General features: G+C 38.0%; 1 protein-coding gene across 2 annotated transcripts in view; it reads left to right on the top strand.

The window, feature by feature from the left end:
• The window catches only part of KCNN2 (potassium calcium-activated channel subfamily N member 2), a 427,681-nt gene that overhangs the window by 391,656 nt on the left and 10,714 nt on the right, over window positions 1–25,311 (top strand). For both annotated transcript variants that reach the window (XM_050793051.1, XM_050793053.1), the window contains 2 exons: window positions 5,465–5,606; window positions 15,357–15,467. In XM_050793051.1, coding sequence (XP_050649008.1) covers window positions 5,465–5,606; window positions 15,357–15,467 — 253 coding nt within the window. The remainder of the gene's footprint in view (window positions 1–5,464; window positions 5,607–15,356; window positions 15,468–25,311) is intronic.

Below are 25,311 nucleotides of genomic sequence, written 5' to 3'. Positions count from 1 at the left end.
ACTTCACATAGATGAGTTTTCAGCTGAATAACCAAGCAGAACCCTTTGAAGTTCTCTGCATGTGTCTCTGTACAGGTCTCTCCTTCTTGATTTTTGCCTTTTGAATTCTTGACCTCCCTAGATTTCCAGCTCTGTCCTTCAACAGAGGGAGAGCTCCAGGCAGTGCCAGGTTTCCTTCCCTGAGCTGCACCTAGGAGATTCTCTTTAGTCATTAAAGTGGGGGCAATTGTATTTTTCAGTTTAGTTGTTTTCCATCTCAAGAATCACTGTCCTTTGTTGCTAGCTAACCAATGTCTTGACAACCGTTGTACCAAATATTTATCTGCTTTTTTAGTTGTTGCAGGAGAGAGTATAAATAATCTAGTTCTCTATTGCTCCATCTTGGCTGAAAGCAGGATACACACTAATTCATATAAGAATGTGTTTCTTCTTCTCTGATGTCTCCTTTCATTTCCCTTTGTTCTTGTTGGTTTACACCTTTAAAAAAAATGCATTGCTGTCACTTTAATGGTATTTCAGGAGACAGGTGGATTCCAGAAAGAGAACTGATGGTGGATTGATCACATGCATTTACATCTCCATAATACTTCTCACTAACTAAGGTTGACATTTGAGACCAGAGCTGACATTTGAGATGAGATATTTTTGCCATTTTTAGTATTACTTGTAAGTTTAATAGAAAAGGATTAATGAACACAGTTTGTTAGCTGTTAACCTCCATGACTGAATTATTTTTACAGGTATAAAAATACCTTATAAGTTGCACACAGATCTTGGAACGTAATATGACAAATCCAATTTATGTTCACTGATGAGCAAGAATTATTTTTATCCACTTTTTGAATGTCTATGTATATGATCCTAAAAATCAAGCCTGTGGCCTAGGGCAAGTCAAGTTGAGGACATGTTTCCCTTTGTCACACTAATTACTTCGAATATTAATTCCCTGCTATATTTTTGTAAGCATCTGTGACTATACCACAATGAATAAGGCATAGTCTTTGTCTTCCAATTCTTCATAATTTTTATTCTAAGGGCATGTTAGATGAGCAAATTCCACATTACCTGTCTTATGACCCAAAGTAACATCGAATGGTGCTAGAGGTATCTACAAGATGTTCCTGGGATACAGTGAGGGAACCAGGCTTAGAGTATCATGCTGACCAAAAGCTACAGGGAGTCTGGAGAAGGGGACCCACAGACAGATCATCAAAGTACAAACGAGGGTTGAAGAGAAGGGGGAACGTGTTTCCCAGCAGAAGGAAACACACCTGCAGAGAAAGAGAGCTGTAAAAGAGAACAGCATAACTGCCGGCCATTAGTGTGTGGGTGCTGAGGCTAGGCAGGAGCGCAGGCCAGAGGCCGCCACTCTCCTGGGGAAGAAGGCACTGATTCCCTGGGAAAGATAACTCCTGTGAACTCTCACAAACATTATAGAAAGCTGTCATATTTGTAATCTAAGACAGAGTGTGAGACCCTCAGTCAGCAATGAACGAAGAAATGAATTGGAATAGAAACTAAGAAAAGGAACATTTTGCTGCTTTTAAAACATTAAAGCTGATCTTACAATCTTTGTCTCTGAAGCATGCAGTTCATGCCAAAACTCCAAAGTCCTGATTTTAAAAGCTTGGGATTATCGGGCATTCCTTGCACTAATTTTAATCTTATTGAATGTGTTTTTATTAAATCAGCATTCATGTTGATCAAAACTTGAAATTTGTACAAGTCATTTCTTCATGCCTTTCTCAGAATAGTTCTTGTAGAGAAGAAGTTTGGAATTGTCTAAGTCTGTGAAGTGAACTTCTGTAAAAAATCTTTTGAATATTTTTAAACATTGTATAAATCATTCACAATGGTGTGAATCTGTCATAGATTAAAAACCTGGGAATGTTCTAAATTATAATATCATCCTGTGAAAAGTCTAATATTTGTTTCTGAGTTGCTGAAAAACAAAATAGGAGATTATTCTTATAGTATCTAATTTGGTTCCTGATTACCTCATCTTGAATATTCATAATCATGTATGTCTGAGTGTAACATAAACATCAGTATGAGATGTTATTTTTCTATTCTGAGCTATTTTTTAGGGCAGGTTTATTATTTTGTAAGCAAAAAGGATGACTTATCATTGAATCCCAAACCCTAAAATGCCAACTCCTAGAAAGATGCTTGTTTCTATGTAAAGCCCTTCAGTGCAGGATGACAGTCTCTGATGCAGTGTAATGCACACAGCATATAGTAAATATTCACTGAGTGATTTAATGATATATTTCTTGAGAGTATTTGGCCAATAAGGATGGAAGAAATTTGCATATATAAGATTTGAGCATTTATTAAAGGTGTCTAAAGAGTTAGCTTGCCTAAATGTTCCAGTGGATGCTTTACATTGTAGTTTTTAGTCATTTACTGCCCCCAACTCTGAAAAACATTTTTAATAAAAAGGGCTACAGGAGGAAGAAATTAGAAAGACTTTCACACCCGTGCCAAAGTTGAAATTTCCCTGCAGCAATGGCCATGAAGGTACCCCCTAGAAAGCTTTGTTTGTCATATGAAATCTCCTACTTCTCTTCATAGTTAGCTGCTCTATGAAAACCACGCCTAGGTAGGTTTTTGTTTGTTTTTGTTTTCTGACGAGGAGTCTCGCTCTGTCACCCAGGCTACAGTGCAGTGGCAGTGCAATCTTGGCTCACTGCAACCTCTGCGTCCCAGGTTCAAGTGATTCCCCTGCCTCAGCCTCCCAAGTAGCTGGGACTACAGGCGCACACTACCACACCTGGCTAATTTTTGTATTTTTATTAGAGATGGGATTTACCTATGTTGGCCCAAGCTGGTCCTGAACTCCTGACCTTAGGAGATCCACCCACCTTGGCCTCCGAAAGTGGTGTGATTCCAGGCATGAGCCACCGTGCCTGGCCAGCCTAGCTAGATATTAATAACAGTGTTCTGGTCACTCACTGTAGCAGTGAAAAAATAACTTGAGGATTTCACTGGGACCCAGGCACATTTTCTAAGTGTCTAGAAACTAAGTATCTAAGGACACTTTGCTGATACAGAGAAGGTCAAGAATATAACTGTTTCGCCAAAGATTGTCCATGCATTAAAACATATGTCAAATGAGAAAATGCAAGTTAAGCTCTGAGCACATAGTGAACACTCAGTAAGTATGGTATATACATACATATGCGTCAGGGAACCAGAGCCATTAACTCTTAAGTGTATCACATCTGTGTATGGATCATGCTAAGAAGAAGCTTTATCTCACAATTAAAAATTGAATAGGAAGTGAACTATTTTGCCTCCACTCTCTTTACAGCCCATACTTATGACAGGGTAATATATTTCCTGTTTTAGGAAATTGCTTGGTGAGGAATACTTACTAGAGAGCCCCAATATTATTAATAGGTTATAATCCAGAGCTGATTTCTCGGGTTTTATTTTGAAAGGCAAACCCCGTCCTCCCATTGAAGCTCTGTTACATATGCTTAGCAGGCTCCCAGAGCAGTCCATAGAATCCTGCTTAGCTCATCTTGTGGCTGAGCATAGCACTGATCACATAGCATCTTCCTAGGTATGTAACAAAGATAACAAAGATTCTAGGGGAAATGCACTCAGCCATCTTCCTGGAATGCTAGGAATACATTTTACTTTCCTTTTGACAATGACAGTCTCTACACCAAGACCTTCTGGGGAAAGGGGACTCTACAGCTAGGTCATGGAGGCTGTTTGGGGGTGAGAAACAGTGGTGATTTCTGCACCTCTGCCACCAGAAACTTGCAGGATGCTCCTAACCAGGCTGGCTGCCTGTTCACATGCCCTTTCGTTTGATTCCAGGAGATCAGTGATTGCCCTTTCTCTGGGGTTCCACTCACTCTAGCCCGGAGCCTCTTTCCTTAGTCCACAGTAGCAGGAAACAGAATTTCTCAGCTTCTCTCTTCTCTCTTCTTTGGAAGAGGGCAAAGGGACAGACGTGATAAGAATAGGTCTCTTGTATGTCCAAAGATAGAGTGTAAGCTCTACTGATATTGTGCCGAAAAGCTTATACCCTGTGATATAAGATAAATCTGCATTTTTTAAATTTTTGAAGCAGGAAGCTTGGCATGGGATGAGGGACAGGAAAAAAAAAAAAAGAAAGAAAAGAAAAAAGCATAGATAATGTCATGGCCCAGTGTAGGTTGCATATAGGATTAATCCTGGGGCTCTGGTAATCCCGGGACTGTGGCTAGGAGCAGCCTCCTTGCCACCACAGCCCTGGCAGCACAGACACAGATGGGGAATTGAGTTGAAAGGCAGGACTGAGTGAGCGAAGCAGGAGTTGATGAGTACAGCACAATTACCAGTATATTTTGCAGAACAAGAAATGAGGAAAGGAAAGTCCTCCGAGTGTTACCTGAGAGATGGGAAGGAGTGGTGGTCTTTTCCAGTGGTGGATGAAAAGCAAGGAAGTCCTCTAGTGACCAGAGTCTGGAGCCTGACTGTCATAGAAATCAGAGCAGGGCCTCTCTGCCCCATGACCACACAGAATGTGCGTCCAGAGCAAATTCTTCTAGGGTGACAACTCTCATGGCCTTGCTGTCGTATGCATACATGCTGTTGTATGAAACCAGTATCCAGATCATGGGCACAGAGGGTTACTGTTTAGTACTGTTAATTCAGCCAAAATGTGATAGGATACCTGTTTCTGATATAAAAGCTTTCTTCCTTGCCAGTAAAATTTGACACCTCAAAGAATGATTAGGATACTTTGTATCCCTCTCCCTCTTTTCCACTATAAGTTCTTTGTGTGTAACTGGTAAGACAGCTTCTATTAAGCTCTGGTTATGGGCAGGAACTCTGTGATCAGAAGTACAGTTTCTGTGTTCAAGGATGAAGGACATCCAGGTAGATTGACCTATTATAATATGGTCCCGTGATCTAGGGATGTGCACGATACTCAGGGAGCACAGGGGAGGCACTGAGGGGAAGAGAAGACAGAAAAGGCTTCCACTTGAACTTACTTTGAAAGATGAAGAGGAGTTAGCCCATCTTCAGGAAATCAAGGTAGCAAAGGACAGTCCAAGCAAAGGGAACAGCATGATTCATTTTGCTTACAAAGAAGTGGAGTGAGATTGGGCAGCTGCGTATTGTCTCCTAAGTCTGGCACATCAGCTGGGCAAAGAGTGACGAGACATGGGCAGAGGCCGGAGGAGTCTACAAGATAAATGTGCCTGTATCGTCTTACACCAGTGAGGAAATCTGTTTCGTATTTTCCAGTCTCTTTCAGATGATTTACAAAGTTGAGGCAGTTTCTGATGTTGTGGATTGCTTAGATGGAAGCTCAATTTTATTTATATTCACAAGCTTTGAAAACTTCTAAATATAGCAGTTTGTAGAAGATACAGTAAATTCATTGAATTGAACCAAACCACTCTTAACTATCATATTAGAGATTCATTATAAAGGACTGGCTTTGTTTGCTGTTTTTCAGGTACCATGATCAACAGGATGTTACTAGCAACTTCCTTGGAGCGATGTGGTTGATATCAATAACTTTTCTCTCCATTGGTTATGGTGACATGGTACCTAACACATACTGTGGAAAAGGAGTCTGCTTACTTACTGGAATTATGGTAAGTGTCTTTATACTTCACATCTCTTTTATTTACACTCAAGAAAGCACTTAAACCACTCAGTCCACATGCATAAGTAATTGTGAGCTACTTTTTTTCCCCATCAGCAGGAAATCAGTATAAATAAATCAATTTTGTGTTGAGAGAGAATGTCAATAGTTTTCATCTTAATTCTTCTCATCATGAAATTCTGTTGAAGAGGTAGAGCTGTTCGTTTGCCCCTTGGGGGGGCATGCGCTAATTTGATGAACTAATTTGATGTTGGAGCTTTGGCTTCAGAGTCTGAAAGTCCTTTAAGTCTATGTGCTCCCGTCTCCTACTAGCTGTGCAAATTTGAGTAAATTATAGAATATGACCCATAATAACTATCTTGAAATGTGTTGAAGGGTTAAAGATATATTAATTATAATATTTCATTTTCTTTTAACAAATGTTTGTTGAGTGCCAGGCACTGACCTAGGTTCTAGGAATACACCAAAAGAAGATAGAAACTTACTGCCCTGTCTTCATGGAGCTTACGAGGGAAGACTTACATTTTAAAAATAATGGTTCATTACATTTGTGAACTAGTAAAGCTTCTAACCTGTTTTGTGCCTGGGGGAGAGGGATGGGATCTACTCAGAGAAGTCATCACTAGAAAATTGACTTTTACGCTGAAGTGAGAAGGGTGCATACCCAGGAAGGGAGGTAGGAAGAGCTTTCCAGGAAGAGGAAATGGTTTATTTGAAGGCAGTGAGGCAAGGAGAAGCTCAGTACATTGGAGCCAGGTTATTGGGCCAGGAGTACACAGAGCAAAAGGGGAAAGCGGCCTGGCATGAGGCAGGGACAGGAGGCCAGGTCTTGTAGAGCACTTGGGAAAGGTCTGCTGCTGACATGCCATCATTCTTCTGGCTGGCATGCCTAACAGGCTCAGACATCTTTTTTGCCCCTCCACACATGACTAGCCAAGACCGCTTCTTTGCTCCATTTGTTTTAGGTAGAGGAAGTCGTACGCTAGCAAGCTGTGATTATAATGTGGTATGAACTTCTAAATATTTAAGCCAGAGGTGTACAGTTTTCAATGACCTACGCTTGTCTGCATTCTTTACCTACTTTGTAATGTTTGCTTACAGCAAAGAGTGTCATCTTGATCCTTGTGAGGTTTCTGTCTACAAGAGGATGTGAACGAGTACTGCAAGTTCCAAAATCTCAGAATTTCTGAAATCAGGCACCCTGTTCAACACCTCTAACTGTATTCACTCACAGGCTGGCAGGAGAGTGCAGAGGCTTGCCATTTGAGGGCCTCTGAGTGGTGGCCAGTGGAGGGTGCACACCCTTGTAGAAGCCGCCCGGGAAGACTGCTCCAGGAGTCACAGCTAAATGGGAAGGAAAGAGTGCCCTTGGCGTAGACAGGGAGGCAGCACCCTTCTCCCCCTCAGTAGTGTTCAACTGGGATAAGGCAGCTAACTTTGAACATAAAAATCTAGGGTCAATTTTAATGTCCCAGTAGTAACAAGATGGCCATTTCAAGTCCCAGTTGTAGAAAATATAATTTGGGGGCATGTTTTAACATTATTTGCTTTTAAAAGAAAAATGATAGTTTTAATTATAGTGAACTTTTAAAAAAATATAATACTTGGTATGCTGCATTATCTGTTTACTATTGGATCACTTCCCCTTTTTTCCTCAAATAATAGCATTTTATTATGTGGTATAATGCTTTGGGAAACGTAATTTGCATAGATGTATTTTTAGAAGGCCCATAACAATCCCACAAGGGATATAAATGATGCTGTTTATAAAAACTGGTAATTGCAGAGTCTTTCCCCTAGTGCTTCTTAGAAACAACTTCCTTAGTGTTACTTTTTGTCAAGATGGTAACATCTTTTATTCTCAAATCAGGTGTGACTCAAGGGTCATGTGTACAGGCTTATTCGCCATGGAATCTGAGCCAAATTTGAGGTTAACCTTGCCTGGGTTTTACAAAATGTTTATCATTCCTTGATATTTTCTTGTTCCTTGTGTCTCAAAAATTGTTCCTTCAGAGTCTCATCTGATAGTACAAATCTTTTATTTACCTTCTTGAACTGCCTCTTGCTTAGGTTTCACTATTGATCTTACTTTGCTTAAAAAAGAGAGGTTATGGCCTGGCACCGTGGCTCATGTCTGTAATCCCAACACTTTGGGAGGCCGAGGCAGGTGAATCACCTGAGGTTGGGAGTTCGAGACCAGCCTGACCAACATGGAGAAACCCCGTCTCTACTAAAAAATTAGCCGGGTGTGGTGGCACATGCCTGTAATCCCAGCTACTCGGGAGGCTGAGGCGGGAGAATCGTTTGAACCCAGGAGGCAGAGGTTGTGGTGAGCTGAGATTGCACCATTGCTCTCTAGCCTAGGCAACAAGAGCAAAACTCCATCTCAAAAAAAAAAAAAAAAAAAAAAGAGAGAAAGAGAGAGAGGTTATAGTACCATTAAATATATGTGGATACAAAAATGTTATATGTAATGGAATTTATGGTGACTTCCTTCCAGCCCTGTAAGCTCATGGTAAAAAGAGTCCCTCTATTCTGAGGCTGAGGAGCTCCATTTCCTCTCCCTCATAAGGATCAGACTTATTTCCTAATTGACTTGATCAAAATTGATTTACTTGCATACAGAGAAATTCACTAATATTTGAGTAACCTATTTGAGATGCTTTGTAGAGTTGGATTATCTCTTCTTCTAGACTAAGCGGATTCCCATGGAGTCAGGCTACAGGGCAGTCTTCCTGGGATTCACTTCTGGTAGTTGATTACATCTCACATCAGCTCCTTAGGGATCAAGAGCATATGGATGGAAGTGACCTAGACACTCCTATGGAGAATGTAGAAATCCAAGACCAATATGGGAATTAAACCTTAAGAGACCAAGATCTCTTTATTTTTATAAAAATAAGTCATGGGATTGCCTAATAGAAGAAAATCACTCAGTACTCTTCGAGAGAAAACCATTATGGTTGTAATTACTTATTTTCTCTTTATTCTTCTACCCTTCTGCTGTTTGAGGAAGTACTGAGGACCTGACTGTTTATTATTGAAAAGGTCATGATAAACAATGGGATGATTTCTAAGTAGCTTTGTACTTTTGGTTGATGGTGGTAGACAGCTATCTTAGCTTTTGGACTGCACCAGTTAGTTTCTCAGTGTCTCTAATTTTTCCAATAAAGTAATTGTTTTACTTAGTGTTTACAAAGTTATCTTCCTAGACATACATATATATATATATATATATATATATATATATGTATGTATGTATGTATGTATATATAAAAACCACATCCTGAAAGCTATGAATTCTCCCATTACTAAGAAGATATATGATTGTTGCAAGAGTGAAAAATAGCCTTGTGGGTAAGGGTATCTTTCATCTTATACTAGAATTAAGGTTGCTCAATTTGTTCTTTTTGCTTCTCTATTTCTGTAAAATTATGGTGACTCTTGGTAGCCTTTTGACTACAGTATGGATGACTGGATTTTTTGGCTTAATTATCTTTAAATATCAAGTAATATCTGTTCATTCCTAGGGATGCAGGTGGTTATTCAATAAATGGTTCTCTAATAGTGATTTATAAACCACTAGACTTTGACAACATCTAGCATGACTCCCTCAACAAAACTAAGAACACTTCAGACATGAGTGATTGAGGTTTCTTCCATCCCACTAGTAGTTCTATGCAAACAAAAGCACTGCGTAAAGCTTTTGCAGTTCATAGCAATTTGAAAATCACTATGCTAATTAAATTTTAAAATTTTATTCAAGGAGCAAAAAAACAAGTCAGTTCAGGACAGAAGTCTTTACACAGCCTTGCCTTTTCCTTAAGATTTGATAATAATCCTTTCCACATTAAATTTGCCCTGTGCCGAAGAAATCTTAATTTAACATCACGTGGTGACTCCATCAGTTGTCAGTTAAACAGTTTGCATCCTGAAGAACAATAACACTACCCTGTTAAGTCGGTAAGAGGGTGTTCCGAAACAGCACGAATTAGCTACAGCTCATAAAAAAGAAATGACTGGTATGAAAGAATGCGAAACCTAAGGTCCCATTATACTCCTTTTCCTGTAACTTTCTCTCTTTCCATTTGAGGATTTGTTTTCCCCTTCCAGTGTACATAGAAATAATGCGAAACTGATCTGAAGCCATTCCTTGGTGTTGAATGTTTGAGAGTGTGCAAAACACTCACATTTTTTAAAATGTCTTATACAATTTGACATTGGGTGTTTAGTATCAAATAATTTTGAAGAGGTTTTAACTTTCGATTTGCTTGCTTTTTGGTTCTTTCTAGTGTGTTCACTGAATCTCATCAAATAAAGCCCCAGTGAGAAGAATGTATCTTTAAATTCTTACAATAGTTTCTGTTTTGTGCAGAGCAGCTGGAGGGGATGATGGGCCTTTTCAGTCATAAGGCTAAATTCCTCACCAATGTCCTTTCTTGGGGATCTTCACTTCCCCCCAAGAAATTTCATAAGTGGATTGCAAAAAAAAAAAAAAATTTCTTAAGAAATACGACAGCTGCTTTCTTCCGGGTACAGGAAAGTATAGCTGGAAGTTGTGATCTTTTAGTACACAGCTCATGGACTCCACAATTTCACCTAATTTTTCTAAACTATCAGCACTTTTAATTGGCAGAGCTGCGTTTCCTATCTCTGAAGTACCTGCAGTCACACTGGCACTGTTGCGATCAGGAGATTTAAACCGAGGGATGACTCATTGTTGATGACCAGTTTTATGAGGTACTTCCTTCTTTCTGACCCTAAAAGTAGAAGAATGAGCTGAGCAAGCAAATCACTATAAAGGAGGCTTGGGTTGTGCAGGCCCAGGCTTAATCACTGGGCTCAAACACCACACACTCTCCCCGCTTTCCTTGCAATGAGGACATTTGAAATTGACCTCCACCCTCTAGTAGCAAATATCAACTTGTATTTTAAGACACTCAGAGGGCATTTTTGATAGAATTTGTCTTCAAAACTTCCGTATTTATTTTCATGACCTGAGGAAACCTTGCAAAACTCCAATGGGATATAATATTAAAGCAGAGTGGTTTATAACATGTTATTTGCCAGAATTGATTGTTTCACATATTTTTATGAAAGAATAATTATTTATGTCAGTCAAGTATAGTAAAAATGTTTTTATGGTTCTAGGACATTGAGTCAGTCAGCCCCAGGGACAGAAAAACAGGCAATGTGTTGAGGTATTTGTTTTACCTTACTTTTGGAGGGCAAGCTGATTTGTGAAAGATCTTAAAGCTGTTTTATTTTTACATAAAAGCGTGATTTTTTTCAAATTAACTATTTTGATAAATTTTAATTATAGGCTCATAAACTATCAAACTGAATTTTGAACTTTTAGGAGCTATTATAAATCCCACAGGAGGATATTTTAAGACTAGAATATTTTGAATATTAGTGTTTTTTATCAGAGCCATTCTCTGTAGTGGTAAAGATTCTGGAATTTCTTTAAAAGGTATAAATTTCATTATTATGTTGAATCTTTTGAAGATGTCTTTTTCAAAGTTGCAATAATCAAAACCTTTACCCAGTGTGCTATATGAAGGAATTTCTCTTTTTCATAGGCTTGTATCCTTGTGATTAAAGCTTGATCCCAAAATGGTTTTTCAAAATGATTCTTGCAAGTATTTGCAGGATCAACATAAGTAGATGATTTAGGGTAAAAATATGTCACTTATTTTAATTTTTCAAATATGATGTGATACATGATTTTGAGGGAAATGGGATACCTGAACTTCTTTTACATCCAAGGGCTTACAGTTTCTGTGCTGTAATGGAGAAGAATACAGTGGAGAAAAGCACTACATTTTAATTTTAACTTGGCAGCATCTAAGACTATCCCCACATGTTGGGATTTCCCTAGAGGTATATAGGTAATAGTAACTAATTGTCATTTGTCTTTTCAGTTTGATCTGGCTTGGCTTAGGGTAGTAAACATTAACAACACTTGTCATTACTTAACTTTTCTAAAGCAAAGTCCCTCCCCCTCTGCCCCTCTTAACTTACCCCTTTTTGTCTCTTTCAACATCTTCTCTGTTAGAAGGAAAGATGGTAAACACTCCAAGGGAAACCTAAACCTTTGCTTTTAATATATTGCTTTCCGAAATACACTGCATTTTCTTCATTTTGTTTTTAGATGCCCAAGCATCTTGAAGTGGCAGTTAGTGATTTTGCTTAAGTTTTTTCTAAGAAGATAAATGAAATGAGAGAAAAGTAACCAGGATACATTTTCTGACTTTGGTGAAAGGAATATGACTCATCTTGTTAAATGCATACAGGGATTTTAATTTCAGAGAGTAACATATGTTAGTCCCAACTGTTTCTACATCGATTGTGGTGGTGACAAGCTTTGGAGAAAATGTTGTAAAATCATACTTATTTCCATTCTTATTCATTTTATGAAACAGAATCGTCCTCGAAATAGACACTGGGTGGACAATAATATTATGCCATTACTTAAATTACTATAACCATGAATGTGTTGGCAGGAATTTACCTTGAACCTAGAAAGCTTTCGGAAGTGAGCCAGCTTCATCTTGCATAACTCTAAAAATTAAAAAATAAAGGTTACTTTTTTGAAATGTGATTCTATACATATCACATTATCTTATGACTTAATAATCTAGGGAGGTATAAGTTTATGGTTTTCTTCACTAAAATAAAACTTAAAGAGTTAAGGAGTTTGTATTTGAACAAGAAGTTTTCTAAGTGGTTCTGGAGGTATAACTTAAAGGGGCAGAGTTAATTACTAAATTAGTGGATTAATGTCTTTTCCAATTTGCAACAGAGATACTCATTTTTAATGCCCATGTCTTAGACGACACCCGGTGAGAAACGGGCCATTAGCAGAAAAGAATGGAGCCTAAGAATAAACACAAATAAAAATCCACTGTCCAAGGCTCTTGATTCCAGTGATTTTCCATTCCTGTTAGGATTTTGATTTCTTTCCAGAAAGATCTCAGCAGAGGCCACCTGCCAGGGGAGAACAATATTCAACTTCTTATGCCAACTACCCTCTCATGGCTGTCTCTCTAGTAGTTAGGAGCCCCTCAGGTTTTTATGACCTCTGCTTATTAAAGAACCATTGCTGCCCTGAACCGCCAAGTTCCAATAGAACTTAGCGATTGAGGAGTAGTAACTAGGAGCATATCTGCAAAAGGCTAGCCTGTGTTTGTCCAGCATATGCTATCATGGGTGGTCACTGATTTGGTCTCATCAGCCTGCTAGAACTCTTTAGACTTCACGGTAGATGTTTGAAAGTCAATAAAATGGGTAGAGATGCTTCCAAAGGCCATTCTTTTGTTTCATTAGTACCCATATCTAAAATACCTTGCTTTCATTGTCTGCATATGGCACAAAACATCAAAATAACATCACACCATCTGCCTTTACTTACCTTGTTTATCACTTCTTGAATGTCTTCATAAGTCAGTCAAATGACTCTTATAAGAATTCTGACCCTCTTGTTTTAATAGAAGGTTAATGGAGCTTGTCATAGTCACTCCATATCCTCCTTTATCTAAAGCAATGACTGTACCTTGGGATCACCTGGAGAACTTTAATGAAATATTCAGACACGTGGATTTTATCCCTGGAGATGAAGATTTGCTGTGAGGCACACAGTCTCAGCACTAGGAATTTTACAAACTCTCCAAGTGATTCTAGTTTATAGTCAAGGTTAAAAACTACCAATTTAAAAGTTATGCCAATTACAAAATAGGAACAATGTTGATTATTTTGATAATTAACCATATTGCTTGATTTTTAGATGTTCATACTTTATCATATAAAATAGGTGAATTTGAATTTCCTGTCTTGCTTTGAAATACAGTGCTTCATAATGCATCATGACTATGGAATAATCACAAATAAGAATATACAGTCATCCCTTAGTATTAAAGGGGGTTCAGTTCCAGAACCCCACTTCCTGCCATGAATACCAAAATTCACGGATGCTCAAGTCCTTTATAAAATAGTGTATTACTTGCATGTAACCTAGGTACATCCTCCTGTGTATTTTAATCTCTAGATTACTTATAATACTTCACACAATGTAAATGCTGTGCAAATAGTTGCTAAACACTATTGTTATTGTTTAAGGAATAATTACAAAAGAAAACACTCTATAATGTTCAGTACAGATGCAACCATCCATTTTTTTACCCAAATATTTTCAATCCAGTTGAATCCATGGATACGGAGATTCAACTGTATGTGATCCTAAATATAGATATAGATATTAAGAGATGAAGTAAAGAGTAGGAAATATGTCAATGCTAATCAAGGTTTATAACTGAATAATAATTTACTCTGCTTTAGTTGTCTCATCTCTAAAATCAGAGGGCTAAATCAGAATGTCTAAATACTTGGCAACCTCTTTCTCTGATCATGTGATCAGTAGCACTTGCTTTCTGAGGATACTGATTTCTTCATAGAACAAGATGGAACAGGTTATTGAAGCCCTCTGGAAATATATTAAAGCAGTATTGGCTCATCATTGTGGCCATGTTTCCATGATCATAATGATGAGGTAGTGTATTTATTTTTCTCCTTTTCTCCTCAATCTTGTCCCTCCTGCCAGATTTGTTGCAGCAACTCATGCAGTAAGCCCAAAGATGCATTCTGTGGTCTATAACTGAATAGCTAAATCACATCTACTTTCTGTGCTTCTCTCCAGTGGGCTCTGCCTGTGTCCTGCTATTTACATTGTTATCTGTTTCTTGAGACTAGCTGGGCAATGTCTATGGCTCTGTGGTCCTCTCAGGGTTGAGATTCTATCTGGAGGTGTGATTTCCCTTTCACAGACCCCTGAGGTAGTTCCTCACATGCCCCTTTCCCTGCTGGGAGGTTCCCCGTGCCGAAGACTGATGAAGTGGCTGCAGTACCTTGATCTTGCCTGGGCCCTCCAGTTGGTGGCCCCAGCAAGTAGTTGCTGGTCTTTCAGCAAAGAAGACTCTCACAACTTGGAATGAGCACAACTTGATCACAGAGCGGGAGTACCACACAGACTCTCTTTTTCAAGAGATCAGAACAATGGTCTGTAATTCAAAAAGGAACACTGTTGGTTTTTTCAAAATGAAGATGACCCGTGCCTTTCCTCATGTCATGTTAGTAAACTTATAAAATAGTATAATGGTTACCCCTTACCTTCAGCACTTCATATATCTCTATTGCCCAAGTTAAGATCACTGTGCTCTTCCTGTTATCCTTCCTCTTGTGTGTGTGGAATACTCTGAAGCTGTGTATATGCTGAGATAATTTATTGCTTTTATTCCCAGTGCATTGCAGTTGATCACCTTGAAGGCCTGCTGATCTCTTCTTAAGATTAGAGGTTTATTCTTTACAGAAAAATCCTTGTTTCTACTCCATATACATTTATGCTAATCTACTCATTTGTTATTTGTTTCTATTATAATTATAGGTATATAACTGATTTGCTCTGTTTTTTAAAAAGTCACCAAGTTGCTTTTAGGCCATTTATTTCTTGTAATGGAAATGTTTTTTCCAAATATGCTTTTGTTCTTAAAATATGTAAACTAAATTTTTAATCCCAGTTTAAGGCACATTGCTTACGTTTGTGGGTCACACATTTTCTGTAATACTTATTGAAGACTATTTTTTTAATACTGAGAAACTTTTGCATTTGATGCAAAACATTTTCTAATGTGTCTGAGACACAAAGTAGTAACGCTTTGGATTTCTCTTCTCTCCTTATTTTCAGGGTGCTGGTTGCACAGCCCTGGTGGTAGCTGTAGTGGCAAGGAAGCTAGAACTTACCAAAGCAGAAAAACACGTGCACAATTTCATGATGGATACTCAGCTGACTAAAAGAGTAAGTTACTACCCATATATATTCAAAGAAAGAATATTATTGTGTTTTTTTCACTGTTAGGAAATATGGTTTTTATTTTGACATCTGAAGCTGAAATGACATGGTTTGAAAGTATAGGCATTCTTGGAATCAATTCCATTTTATCACATTTTGAGAATAGACTATTTCTAACATTAGGTCAGTTAGGAAGTAATTGGGCAGTCTTGGTATTTGGATGAAGGTGAGTCACATAAATGTTAGGTATGCTTACTTCTTTAGATTTAATTATGGTATACAAGAAGAGACCAACTATTGAATTGAGTAGGAAGGAACATACTATTAATGTAAAATAGTAATTTGATGGGAAGGTAATTGAAAATGTTTACTGAACTTCTAAGATCAAGTCACTGTTCTCAAGAGAGGGTCACAAACACAAATAAGAAACCACCACTAACTTTTAGAAGGCCAAGGCAGGGCCAGAAACAGGCTCTTTTCTTGACTTACAGGCCATAGAAGAGATGTTAAAAATAGTATATCATCCAGTTGGGCAACCACTGTCCAATTATTAGCAGAAGAACACAGTAATCACAGGGTTTAAGAGCACTTTCTGTGCCAGGAACTGCTCCAAGTGTGCCATGTGTATAAACTCACTTCATCCTCATAACAGCTTTATGAGGGAAGTGCTATTATTCTGGCCATTTTATAAATGTGGAAACTAAGACACAAAGGAGTTAGGTAACTTGCTCAAAGTCACCAGATCAAGGTAGAAAACTGTGCAAGAAGAGAAAGGTTTTTATTAGACTCAATTTTTAGCCTTTCTTGATAGTCACTTGAGACAAATGCCAAAGTCAAAAATAACTAAAAATTATTTTATAGTAGAGTCATCTTGCTGTGTAATAACTGCCCAATGTGGAATGCAATCAGGCTGTTGCTGAAATACCAAAATACATTGTCAACTTGGTAACTTTACCCATAAATGAATCAATAGATATTTAAAGCATAGTTCCAACTTTCAGTGGTTTCACTCACTCTTGATTTTGGTTGTATATTTAAAAGTAATCTTGTTTAATTTGGTTAATACTTCCTAATAGGCCAGTAATTTTAATGCAAATATATATTTATGAAGATTATACTTAGGAAATGAAAACATGAATTGCAATTGACTGCTCATCCTAAGTCTTACCTATCAGACACTACTGTGATACTTCATTGCAGTTAGTAGGTCCACATCTATAGTAGACAATCAGAGCCTCCCAGGTTCAGATGCTACATTTTCAGCCTACAGTTACCACTTTGGAATGTCTTCTACTCTCCATGATTTACTCTCGTTTTCTTCAAACTCCTAAATTTGTTCTCAAAACTTGTGAACATCCCTGTATGAGAGTGTGCAGGGAAAAAGGTCAATGAGGAGCTAAATAAAGGCCTGGGTTCCTTTTACTTTTTAAAGATCTACTAGAGATAAAAATATGTGCCTATGAGATTAGTCTACATCTAATCCATAAATTGGAGCAGATGTTTTGTGTATTACATCATGTATGTGTTTGGTCCTTTCAGGGCTCTATGCTGGCACAGTTTGTGTTTAAAAGTCACAAGTTTTATCATATTCAAAAGAACACTTGCATTAAGACCCTTGTAATCCATATTATTTTACCATGAAGATTATGCATTTTCTCAGGAATTAAGTTAATGCTACACTTAAGATATTAGGCAGAAAAATACCTTAAAATACCATGTCACCCATATGTTTGCCTGTAAATCTGAACAGAAAAAAAAAAAAAAGTGACAGAATCACAAATAAGAAAGCCAAATTAACATGTTTGGGCAGACTTCTCCATGTTTCATAAGCAGATTTTAATTTCCTCTTAAGAAGGAAGCATATAGTTTCTCTAAATATTATGTTGGAATATTGATATTCCATATCTTAATTATTAAAACATTTTAAGAGTTAAAAAGACAAAAAGACTTTGAGTACAAGATTTGCAGTATCACACTGCCATCTGCCACCGTTGATAAAAAATATTTTGTGAAGTTCACTGAGGCCAACCAGTTTCATTTGGGAGACATTCCAGGTTGGTTTTATAGTGTAGTTGCTGTATTCCAGGGCCTCTCAACCTTGGCACTCGTGACCTTTTTGGCTGAATAATTCTTTCTCGTGTGGGGCTGTCCTGTGTGCTCTGGATGTTTATCACCATACTTGACTTCTACATACTAGATGCCAGTAGCACTGCCCCCAACTTGTGACAACCAAAAATCCCTCGAGACAAAATCACCTGGAGGAGAGAACCACCTTTTCATGTGCTGTTCCGCAAGGATTTGACATCTTAGAAAGGATAATCTCTCTTAAAAGATGTGGAGTCTACTGAATATATTGTAATTTCTTTTTTGGAATAACATATAAAAAATATACTGTATACTAAATATGGTTGGCAAGCTGTGTCAACTGTTGAGGATCAACAGCTAAAGTATCATATTCGAGTATTCCAAAGATTTTAAGCTTTTCCAGTACTGACCACTCAGCAAATCAGGTGAAATCTTAGATGCTTCCTGCTTGGCAGAAAAATGCACTTGTGCTCTTGCTCATGGATCCCCTAAAGTCCAGTCAGAGGCCCCTTTAGAGAACTATGGATCCAGAATCTAGGTCTATGGATTTAGGTGATCTTCCTTCAGTTATTATGAATGAAAACATCTTCCCAGGCCAGGCGCGGTGGCTCAAGCCTGTAATCCCAGCACTTCGGGAGGCCGAGGCAGGCAGATCACAAGGTCAGGAGATCGAGACTATCCCGGCCAACACGGTGAAACCCCGTCTCTACTAAAAATACAAAAAATTATCCAGGCATGGTGGCGGGCACCTGTAGTCCCAGCTACTCAGGAGGCTGAGGCAGGAGAATGGTGTGAACCTGGGAGGTGGAGCTTGCAATAAACCGAGATTACACCACTGCACCACAACCTGGGTGACAGAGCAAGACTCTGTCTCAAAAAAAAAGAAAAAAAAGCATCTTCCCAAACTGACAAAGTTTTCTGATGATGCTACAGCTTTTTTGTTATAAGTTCTTGTATACTTTAAACTTCGGTTGGATAATATTGCCTGAATTGTCAGGTTATTACCTGTTGAAAGCTTTTCCATTAAGTACTGTTCTGGTTTCAAATTTTACATTTTTTATAATACTTATTATGCTTTAATAATTCTGTTATTTCATTACTACTTTTTAAAAGTATAACTACTTTGCAGTATTTCTTGAGACTGGAGTCTCTTATAGGTCTGAGAAAAATACTGTAGTAGACTTGCTGACAGATCCATTTTTATAGGCAAGATGTCACTAAATAAAGATATAAATGTTAAAATGACATTAGAAGAAAACAAATTGCTTTCTTATGATACCCTTTCCTTTATTATATATACTCAACATGGTTTATATATACTCAACATGGTATATGCAAATAATAGCCATTTTACAGTCCTTTCAAATGTAATGAGTATCATTTACTTGGAACTTGATTCCATTTGCTTATTTATGGAAATTCCAAATGGACTCATTTATAATTTTAACTTTTAAAATAATTCTAAAATGCTGAATGAATTCTAAAAACCATACCTCGTAACTTATTAGAGAAAAATACAACTATTCCCTGAAACACTATCTAGAAAGAAATCGTATTTTCTGATGCTTAACAGGAGTAATAGTCACAGATGTTCTGAAATCTGAATATGACTCTAAAGGAAAAAGCAATATGAATGCTAAAAGATAGGCTATTCTCCCAGGGAAAAATGTAACATTCCAAGTCTTCCAGTTTGTATCTTTAGTGAACTGAACAATTTCTATGAAAAATTATTCATGTACAGATTTTCAGGGGAACAATTTTATATAAAAGTCGTTTCTCTGTATGACTACATTAACCAAGTAAAATACTGTATTTGAAAGTAGAACACTATTTATTGTACATCAGCACTGAGAAGATTGTTTTGTGTAATGCTAAAAATTTACATGACTTTCTGCAATTCAAAAATGGCCAACAGGTACATGTATCTAGAATAAACTAATGATTTTGAAGTGAAAACATAATACCATTATATTGTCTCCTAGTTAGTAAGACAGGACCAGCTATTTAATAGATTTGCAGTTTATCACCTTCCAGGGGCAATATATTTACCACGCTGTATCTTTTGGAAATATATTATTATTACTATTCATTCCATTCTGAGCAAACAGGAAATCTTGTAGTTTGATCCCCAGAATACCTTTTTGGAAAAGAAACTTGAAAACAAGCAATTCCAAAACCCAGACATAATTTTTAAAGTTGCTAGATACCCCACAAAGGATAATTATACATATTAATGTCCACTGTGGGTGTTGTTAATCTGTTAAGAATTCTCAATCAGATCCATAATAAGAACACTATTATGCAGTTATATAATTTTGTTTCCTGCATGTCTCTTAACAAGGAACAGAAATTCTAAAGGATTTATTCTGTGTAGCTTTCACATTGTCCTTGGCTCACAGCCCAGGGGGTTAACACATGAAATGAATGAATCACTTGGCTATGTCCTGTTCCACAGCCACAACATTCACCCAGGCCTCATACACCTGACCTAAAGGAAAACTGGAGAGAGAGGGTGAGGCATGAACAAATCTATCCCTGCTGCTGCAAGGGCGGCTGAGAGCATATGGCGCCCTGGTGCATTCCCCTTGAATTGGCGAGGAGTGGAAGTGTTATGCTAAAAAAGCCTTTGAGAAAGCAGCAGGAGATAAAAACAACAACAAAGAAATGGAAGTTGAAAATGAAGATCCAAAATAGCCTTTTAAACAATGTTGTCATTACCTATATGCTATAGGTTTGAACAAAGCAAAGTTTTAATAAAAAGAATGAATGAAAAAGAATGAACAAAACCTCCGAGAATATGGGATTGTGTAAAGAGATCAAACCTACAACTGATTGGGGTACCTGAAAGAGATGAGGAGTATGGGACCAAGTTGGAAAACATACTTCCGGGTATCATCCAGGAGAATTTCCTCAGCCTAGCAAGACAGGCCAACTTTCAAATTCAGGAAATGCAGAGAATCCCCAGTAAGGTACTCCACAAGAAGGTTTACCCCAAGACAGAAAATCATCAGATTCTCCAAGGTCAAAATGAAAGAAAAAATGATAAGGGAAGCCAGAGAGAAAGGCCAGATCACTTATGGAAAAAAAAAAAAAAAAAAAAAAAAAAAAAAAAACCCATCTGACTAACAGTAGACCCCTCAGCAGAAATCCTACAAGCCAGAAGAGATTGGGGGCCCATATTCAACATTCTTGAAGAATTCCAACCTAGAATTTTGTATCTGGCCAAACTAAGCTTCATAAGTGAAGGAGAAATACAAGCAAATGCTTGTCCTTTTCAGACAAGCAAATGCTAAGGGAATTCATCATTACCAGGCCTGCCTTGCAAGAGCTCCTGAAGGAAGCACTAAATATGGAAAGGAAAAGCCGTTACCAGCCACTACAAAAACATACCGAAGTACAGAGACCACTGACACTATGAAGCAACCAAATAAGCAAGTCTGCAAAGTAACCAGCTAGCATCATGATGGCAGGATCAAATTCACACAAAGCACTAGTAACCTTCAATGTAAACAGGCTAAATGCCCCAATTAAAAGACAGAGAATGGCAAACTGGATAGAGCCAAGACCCATCAGTATGCCGTCTTCAAGAGACTCTCTCATGTGCAGACACACACGTAGGCTCAAAATAAAGGGATGGAGGAAAATTTACCAACCAAATGGAAACTATAAGAAAAAAGGAAAAAAAAAAAAAAAAAAAAAAAAAAAAAAACGGGTTGAAATCCTAGTTCCTGGCAAAACAGATTTTAAACCAACAAAGATCAAAAAAGATGAAGAGCATTACATAATGGTAAAGGGTTCAATTCAACAAAAGAGCTAACTATTCTAAATATATATGTACCCAATACAGGAACACCCAGATTCATAAAGCAAGTACTTAGAGACCTACAAAGAGACATCGACTTCCACACAATAATAGTAGGAGACTTTAATACCTCACTGTCAGTGTTAGTCAGATAATTGAGATGGAAAATTAACAGAGATATTCAGGACCTGAACTCAGCTTTGAATCAAGTGGACCTGATAGCAACAGAATACACATTGTTCTCATCACCATGTGGCATTTACTGTAAAACTGATTACATAATCAGAAGTACAACACTCCTCACCAAATGCAAAAGAACTGAAATCATAACAAGCAGTTTCAGACTACAATGCAATCAAATTAGAACACAAGATTAAGAATTTAACTCAAGGCCGGGCACGGTGGCTCAAGCCTGTAATCCCAGCACTTTGGGAGGCTGAGACGGGCGGATCACAAGGTCAGGAGATCGAGACCATCCTGGCTAACACAGTGAAACCCCGTCTCTACTAAAAAATACAAAAAACTAGCCCGGCGAGGTGGCGGGCACCTGTAGTCCCAGCTACTCGGGAGGCTGAGGCAGGAGAATGGCTAAACCCGGGAGGTGGAGCTTGTAGTGAGCTGAGATCCGGCCACTGCACTCCAGGCGACAGAGCAAGACTCCATCTCAAAAAAAAAAAGAATTTAACTCAAAACCACACAACTACATGCAAATTGAACAGCCTTCTCCTGAATGACTCTTGAGTAAATAATGAAATTAAGGCAGAAATCAAGAAGTTCTTTGAAACTAATGAGAACAAAGAGACAATGTAGCAGAATCTCTGGGATGCAGCTAAAGCAGTGTTAAGAGGGAAATTTATAGCACTCAATCCCCACACCAAAAAGCCAGAAAGATCTCAAGTTAACAACCTAACATCTCAACTAAAAGAACTGGAGAACCAAGAACAAACAAATCCCAAAGATAGCAGAAGACAAGAAATAACCAAGATCAGAGCTGATCTGAAGGAGACCGAGACACAAATAACCCTTCAAAAAAACAAATCAACAAATCCAGGAGCTGGCTCTTTGAAAAAATTAAAATAGACCACTAGATAGACAAAGAAGAAAAAAGCGAAGAGTAAAACACTATCAGAAATGATAAGGAGATATCACCACTGACCCCACAGAAACACAGACAATAATCAATCAGAGAATGCTATTAAACACCTCTGTGCACATAAACTAGAAAATCTAGAAGAAATGGATAAATTCCTGGACACCTATACTCTCCCAAGACCGAACCAAGAAGAAATTGAATTCCTGAATTGACCAATAATGAGTTCTGAAATTGAGGCAGGAATAAATTGCCTACCAACCAAAAAAAAAAAAAAAGCCCAGGACCAGATGCATTCACAACTGAATTCTACCAGAGGTACAAAGAAGAGCTGGTGCCATTTCTACAGAAACTATCCCAAAAAATCACAAAGGAGGGACTGCTCCCTAACTGATTCTATGCGGCTAGCATCATCCTGATACCAAAACCTGGCAGAGATAAAACAAAAAGAGAAAACTTCTAGTCAATATCCTTGATGAAAATTGATGAAAAAATCCTCAATAAAATACTGGCAAACCAAATTCGGCAGCACATCAAAAGGCTTATCCACCATGATCAAGTTGGCTTCATCCCTGGGATCCAAGATTGGTTCAGCATATGCAAATCAATAAATGTGATTCATCACAATAACAGAACTAAACATAAAACCCACATAATTATCTCAATAGATGCAGAAAAGACCATCGAAAAAATTCAACATCCCTGCATGTTAAACGCTCTCAATAAACTAGGTATTGAAGGAACATACCTCAAAATAATAAGAGCCATCTATGACAAATCCACTGCCAGTATCATAATGGGCAAAAGCCAGAAGCATTCCCCTTGAAAACCAGCACAAGACAAGGATGCCCTCTCTCACCACTCCTATTCAACATAGTATGGGAAGTTCTGGCCAGGGTAATCAGGTAAGAGAAAGAAAGAAAGGGTATTCAAATAGGAAGAGAGGAAGTCAAATTACCTTTGCAGATGACATGATCCTGTATCTAGAAAACCCCATCATCTCAACCCAAAAACTTCTTAAACTGATAAGCAACTTCAGCAAAGTCTCAGGATACAAAATCAGTGTGCAAAAATTGCTAGCATTCCTATATACCACCAACAGGCAAGCAGAGAGCCAAATCATGAATGAACTGCCATTCACAATTGCTACAAAAAGAATAAAATATCTAGGAATACAGTTAACGAGGGAAGTGAAGGACCTCTTCAAGGAGAACTACAAACCAGTGCTCAAAGAAATCAGAAAGGACACAAACAAATTGAGAAACATTCCATGCTCATCGATAAGAATCAATATCATGAAAATAGCCATACTGCCCAAAGTAATTTAATAGTTTCAATGTTATTCCCATTAAACTACCATTGCCATTCTTCACAGATTTAGAAAAAAACTATTTTTAATTTACATGGAACCAAACAAGAGTTGGAATTGCCAAGACAATCCTAAGCAAAAAGAACAAAGCTGGAGGCATCATGCTACCCAACTTCAAACTATATTATAGGGCTACAGTAACTAAAACACCATGGTAAACTGGTACAAAAACAGACACATAAACCAATGGAACAGAAATGAAGGCCACACACGTACAACCATCTGATCTTCAGCAAACCTGACAAAAACAAGCAATGCAGGAGTCCCTATTTAATAAATGATGCTGGGAGATCTGGCTGGCTATATGCAGAAAATTGAAACTGGATCCCTTCCTTACAGCTTATACAAAAATTAACCAAGGTGCATTAAATACTTAAATGTAAAACCCAAAACTATAAAAACCCTAGGAGAAAATCTAGGCAGTACCATTCAGGACATAGTCACAGGGAAAGATTTTATGACAGAAATGCCAAAAGCAATTGCAACAGGCAAAAATTGACCACTGGGATCTAATTAAACTAAAGAGTTTCTGCACAGCAAAAGAAGCTATTGACAAAGTGAACAGACAACCTACAGAATGGGAGAAAATTTTTGCAATCTATCCATCTGACAAAGGTCTAATACCCAAAGTCTACATTGCGCACTGCTGTGTTCCATTGCTGTTTTTCTGACCCATTGGTTTTTACCCAGGGTTCTTACCTGGTTTTCCAGCTTCCTCACCAGGCAGGGATCTAGGCTTCTCCTCTATGCCTTGGACTGGTAAAATCAGAGAGAGAGCCTCTGTCAGGGCTCCTTGCCAATCTTCCAGATATCTATAGTTGCTTAGAGATCTGAGATTGTCTCTTTCCTCACAGGGAAAGGCTATTCCAACCCCAGAGACTGCGGGCCAGTCACTTTCCACTCCTCTCTCCGTAAAAGCAAAGTCCTCAAATAACGACTACTCATGCTGCACCCATTTCCTTACCTTTGAAAGGACATGAGGATCAGATGCAAAAAGCTTCTAAAGGTGGCTCTCCCTGCTGTCTGAGGAAGTGGAAGTATGAAGATGGATCAAAGAATTGACTTGAACTCCTTTTAGCTTCACTGTGGATGGTGGTGGTGTTACTTATACGCATTGCTGGCACTTGGCTTCTGTGTTGATCATTTTTCTGTTGGTCTGAGGATTCTCTCCATGCACAGAGTCTAATGGATATCCAGAGGCAGTGCATTACAAACCAGTCACTCCTAAAAGAAGCTTTAGTGTAAAAAGACCACTCATTTTCTTAAAATGAGTTCCAGCAATATAATTTTGCTCAAGAAGAAAACTTTTTAGTTCCATGAAAAAGAATTCACCATCAGTTACCAAACCTGATGTTTTCTTTGCTAAAGTCAATAATATAAATACAAACTTGGGCCCACAGTTTAGTGTAATTCTAAAGCTCATTCTTATTGTAAATCTAATGATTGAGGGAACTTTAATATTCATTATCTCTAACTTTCTGATGTTCAAGAAAACGGAAGTCCT

This window comes from Macaca thibetana, chromosome 6, assembly GCF_024542745.1.
Source record: "Macaca thibetana thibetana isolate TM-01 chromosome 6, ASM2454274v1, whole genome shotgun sequence".
Taxonomy (NCBI): domain Eukaryota; kingdom Metazoa; phylum Chordata; class Mammalia; order Primates; family Cercopithecidae; genus Macaca; species Macaca thibetana.
Note: the sequence above shows the minus strand (reverse complement) of the source record. Positions and strands in the feature narration are given on the sequence as shown.